Source organism: Bidens hawaiensis, unplaced genomic scaffold (assembly GCF_021521415.1).
Source record: "Bidens hawaiensis isolate Kalapana, Puna unplaced genomic scaffold, B.hawaiensis_p1.1 tig00017236_1, whole genome shotgun sequence".
NCBI classification, from domain to species: Eukaryota; Viridiplantae; Streptophyta; class Magnoliopsida; order Asterales; family Asteraceae; genus Bidens; species Bidens hawaiensis.
Genome location: NW_027492607.1, coordinates 506,976 through 512,432, shown reverse-complemented (window position 1 = coordinate 512,432; position 5,457 = coordinate 506,976). Strand labels below are relative to the sequence as shown.

At 36.5% G+C, this 5,457-nt stretch overlaps 1 protein-coding gene across 1 annotated transcript; it reads right to left on the bottom strand.

The window, feature by feature from the left end:
• Nucleotides 1–827: 827 nt before the first annotated feature.
• LOC143553424 (uncharacterized) lies at nucleotides 828–2,620 on the bottom strand. Its single transcript, XM_077043422.1, has 2 exons — nucleotides 1,855–2,620; nucleotides 828–1,411 (listed from the first exon to the last, which is right to left on the bottom strand). Exons 1-2 carry the CDS (start codon nucleotides 2,618–2,620, stop codon nucleotides 828–830), a joined length of 1,350 nt encoding a protein of 449 aa, XP_076899537.1.
• Between the last annotated feature and the right edge of the window lie 2,837 nt (nucleotides 2,621–5,457).

Sequence of the window (5,457 nt, the reverse complement as noted above, 5' to 3'; positions counted from 1 at the left end):
GCTTAATGACTTCTTTCTTTACAACGTCTTGCATGTTTGGATTAAGACGTCTTTGATGTTGCACGACTAGTTTGAAATCCTCTTCCATCAGGATTTTGTGAGTGCAAAATGATGGACTGATTCCTTTGATGTCCATGATTTTCCAAGCAATTGCTTTCTTGTGGAGTTTGTGAACTTCAAGCAATCTTTTCTTTTCCTCATTTGATAAACCGAAAGAGATGATGACGGGTAATTGAGATTCACCATCGAGAAAGGCGTACTCGAGATGGGAGGGAAGTTCCTTAAGTTCAAGAACTGGCGGGTCTTCAACTGAAGGTTTCGCCTTTGGTTCCAATTTGCGGTCAACGGTCTCGTACGTCTCTTGATGTTCACTTGCCTCCTGATCCTCAGTGGATTGCTCCTCATGGAGGATGGCGTATGCCTTTTTCTCAATCAGCTGAGTGTTGCATGCTTTCTTTTCAATGGTTTCACGAAGGTGACAACTCACTATAGACTCACACAGGTCAATATAATAAACTGAATCATCATTGTGTTGTGGGTGTTTCATGGATTTGCCTATATCGAATGTTACCTCCTCATCTTCAACCCTTAGTGTGAGTTTTCCTATGCAAACATCAATGAGGGCCCTAGCGGTGGCTAGAAATGGTCTTCCTAAGATGAGGGGTACAGATGTGTCCTCGTCCATATCGAGGATTACAAAGTCTACCGGAAAAACAAATTTATCAATTTTGACTAACATGTTTTCAACTATGCCCCTAGGATACTTCACTGATCGATCGGCTAGCTGGATGCTCATGCGGGTTAGTTTTGGTTCTTCTAGTCCTAATTTAGAAAAAAACCACATAAGGCATCAAGTTAATGCTAGCTCCGAGATCAGCTAGGGCATTTCTGACAAATAAATCTCCTATCAAGCAAGGGATGGTAAAACTCCATGGATTGGTCTTCTTTGTGGGTAGCTTGTTATGGAGGATAGCAGAGCATTCTTCATTCAGAGTTACATGTGATAGCTCTTCCAATTTTCTCTTGTTTGTTAACACATCTTTCAGAAACTTTGCATATTTTGGCATTTGTGAAATTGCCTCGATGAAAGGAAGATTGATGTGTAATTGTTTAAAGAGTTCAAGAAATCTGCCATATTGGGCTTCCATTTTTTCTTTCTTAAGACGGTTTGGGTAAGGAATGGGTGGGACATATGGTTTTACTGGATCTCTGACTTGTGCGGTACTTGCTGGGACTTGCCGATCATGCACCTTGTCAGGAATCTCAGTCTCATCATCAACTGGCTGTGATGGGGATACCACATCTTGAGTGGTCTTGCCACTTCTTAATGTTATGGCATTAGCCTGAGCATTTGGGTTTGTTACTGTGTTGCTTGGAAGACCACCGGGTTGTCTTTCAGAAAGCAACCGGGCTAGTTAACCCACTTGATTTTCGATGTTTTGTAAAGATGCCTTTTGATTCCTTAACTCCGCCTCATTCTTCTGGAACCTTTCTTCGGTCAATCTGTTTGAAGTTTCAGTACTGGCTAAGAGTCGTGTTTAAAGAATCTCCACAGTATCCCCACTGTTTGGGTGTTGACTAGTGCTTAGCCCTTGGTTGTGGGATTGAGGCTTTGGTTGGGCTGGATGAGTTTGGTTAAAAGGACGCATGTCAAACCCAGGTGGTGTTTGATTGTTTGCTCCATCCTTCCAACTGAAATTAGGATGATTCCTCCAACCAGGGTTATATGTGTTCCCGAAGGTGTTGTTTTGTCGGCTCACGTAATCAACATCTTCAACCATCATTCTTTTCTGGCAATATTTCGTTTTGTGTTCACCCCCACAAGTGTCACACTTGGTCTTTGCTTTCACTAACTCTGTTTGTAGTTGCTCAAACTTCTTAGAGAGTGCTTCGAGTTGTGTAGTGACAAGAGTGTTGGAGTCAACATGGTGCATACCCTTGTGTGATGGGGTTGATCGTGGTGGTTTGTATGCAAAGCTTTTCTTTCTGCTTTCTCTAGAACCTCGAATGCTTCATTGGGAGATTTGGTTCTGAGATCTCCACCGGCGATTTGATCAATTGCCTGCTTATTTTGGCTAGATTGGGCATCGAAAAATGTTTGAACTTGGAACCATTTTTTCAACCCATGGTGTGGGCATCTTCTTAGCAAGCCCTTGTATCTCTCCCAGGCTGCGTGCAGCGACTCGTCTTCGTCGGTTCTGAATCCGATGATGCTGGCTCGGTACTTTTCGGTTTTGTCTGGTGGAAAGTATTTCAGGAGGAACTGCTCTATCATCTGGTCCCAATTGGTAATTGTGCCAGATGGGTGTGACTCTAGCCAATCCAAGGCATGGCTTCGAAGGGAGAAGGGAAAAAGCTTGAGCTTAATTTGGTCCTCAGAACAGCTTTCGATTTTGAAAGTACCGCATATTCGTAAGAATTGAGAGATATGAGACAAGGGATCTTCATCGAGAAGCCCATGGAATTGAACAAAATTTTCCACCATATGAATGATGCTAGATTTGATTTCAAAGTTTACAGCGATTTCCGGTGGTGCTACGCCACTTCCATAACCTTCGAGGGTCGGCTTGCCGTATTGGTTCATGTTAGGTTCGTTTTCTGGCCCATTTTGTTCCGCCATGTTTTGTTCCGTTATGGTTTCTTCGGTTGTTTCGTCCGCAAACGCCTCGTTTTCTATTGTCTCAGCTACTACACGTGAACGGTTGCGTAACCTTTAGTGAAGGTGACGTTCGGGTTCCGAAAGTGGTGAAACAAGATTAGGTGCGAGCGTGGTGGACATTCATTACTTAAGAAAATAAATAAAGAAACTAAACAAGTAAAAGTGAACTACAAGTAAAGCGGAAATAAATAATTTAATTTTTTTTTGTTTTTTTAAATAATTAGACTAAAACTAAATAAACTAATTACTTTTTTAGACTAAAACCAGATAAGCTAAAATGAACAAAATTTAATTAAAAATTTTTTTTGAACACTTATAAACAACAGTTAAAATAAAACTTAGATTAGTATTAAAATTTTACCGTGTCCCCGGCAACGGGGCCAAAAACTTGATGTGGTGTGAGATATATATATTTTTATTAAAGATTTTTCACACTTTGTCGGGTTTTAAAAATGGTTTTCACCTAGACTTAACCACACACACAAAAGGCAAGTGTACCCGTCGTGTGGTAATATAGTAACGGCAAGAACTGGGTATCAATCCATGGACACGTAAATTTTAATAACAAATCTTTGCAAATATAATAACCGTGATAAATGAGCTTAATTGATTTGTTTTCAAGATTAATTTTTAGAAAATCTCGTAACAATAAATTAAAGCAAGTAACACGATAATGGAGATAAACAGGAATTAAGAAGCTATCACCTTAACTTAGAATCCACTTGACTCCTAATGATGGTAAACTTAAATATATGATAAATTTACTATTTTGTTTTAAAAAGAATAGTTTCTTGTTATAGATAACCATCCAAATGATTTTTTGGAAAACTTAGGATGAATTATACAAACTAATCACCTCAAATCATACTATAATGTAAGTGAACCTTTATGTTGAAATTTAAAGATATAGATTATCATTCAATTACGAAACTCAAATCTAACAACCGGTCGGAAAGATTACATGAACAACACATAATCCACCTATGGTTGATTAAATAAAACTAAGTTCAAGTATTCCCTTGATTTATGAATTTTCAACCCAAGTGTAATATTAAAATTGTTGTGTTAGCAAATTATTTATAATATTACTTAACAAGAGTATCGATTCATAACAAATGTTCAATCTTTTTAAATCTAAACATGAGGATATGTGTTTACAAATTTTCATGTATCATACAAGAATTATTTTAAGTTATAAAGTTGCATGAACAACATTTATAAATAAATGATAAAATCAAGAGTCTTTCAACATAACAAGATGTACCATTTATAATTCTTGTATATTGCTTTCAATTGTTTAAACACAATATTTCATCAAAGGATAACCAAGAATTAGTCATTATTTTAACATAAAATTATCATATATTAATTCCAACCATCAAAAGTTGTCAAGTTTCATCATGGGTTAAGGTGATATAAAGATTTTTAGCTCATGATGATTATAAAAGATACACAAAAATAGAAGAATATAGCATTCATGTTTAATATTAAGATAATCTAACCAAGCTAGATAATTATGATGATGCTAAGACTTCTTCTTGATGTTGTATGAAGGTTCAAGAGCTTCTCTTTCTTTACGTCAATGGATTATGAGAGTGAAAATGGGTGTGCTTTTCTCCAAACTTGTGCACACCAAATGAGCAACATGCATGGTCTTTATATAGGCTAAATGTGCACAAGGCATGACCCATGCTTAGAAGGGGCATGACCCATGCTGGTCCCTTTGTAGTACACCACGTGCTCATTGATGTACCATTTGGCATATAGCTAGGCACGGGGCATGTCTGGTCTAGGCATGGGCTGTGCTGGTCCCTCAACATTAAATGCGCATGCACTGATTTGTACTATTCTTGGCAGGCTTGATTGGCATGGGGCATGTCTGGCTGAGGCATGACCCTGTGTGTCTTCAAAAAGGGGGACAATGTACTGTGTACTTTATTTTGCCATCTTCTGAGGAGGCGTGGGGCATGTCTGCCTGAGGCACAACCTTATGCTTAGCTGATGTATCTTCATATAGAAATAGGGCATGCCTGGCTGAGGCTTGGCCCATGCTTAGCTGACAGACTCTAATTTTTCTTGATTTGTTTCTTTGTTTTTCTTCATGTTTGGTTTTCTACGCTCATTTTTCCAATAAAACAAATAGAGGCTTATTAGAACCGATTCTTAATAATATTATCACGAAAATAACATGAATCGGGAATAAAATGGTGCAATAAAGATGTATAAATAATTATACATCAATTTTACAATAGATATAACATCCTTCATATATTTGAATTAATAATTGAGTAAATTAATTATTGTTTATTTTATTTAAACATAACTACTATTTATAATTTTCTTAAGAAAATTCATGCAAAACATTTAAGTTAATTAATTAATTACGTTACTTGGAAACAAATGTTTAATCATAAATTGTTATTAATATTATTATTTAATCTTATATTAATAAGTTATAATTATTTGCCTACAAATCATTCTTCAACTAATAAACATCAAATGATTTATATAAACTTTATTCATTTTTGTTAAACTCATTAAAAATCCCCAAGTCCCCATTTATCATACGTTAATTAACTTTAAAATTCCGGTAGCTAGTCCTTGATTTTTGTATCTTCGTTATTATTTATAGTTTCGTGAGATTCAATTGCTTCGTTTGTTAACTCGCTTTCGGTTATTATTTCAAGTTGTCTCCAATATCAAAGGTGAGTTTCTCACACCCCCTTTTTACCTTTTTACTATTTTAGGGGTAGCATATATATCCTATCAAAATTCAATTTCGTTTATTTATTATTTAC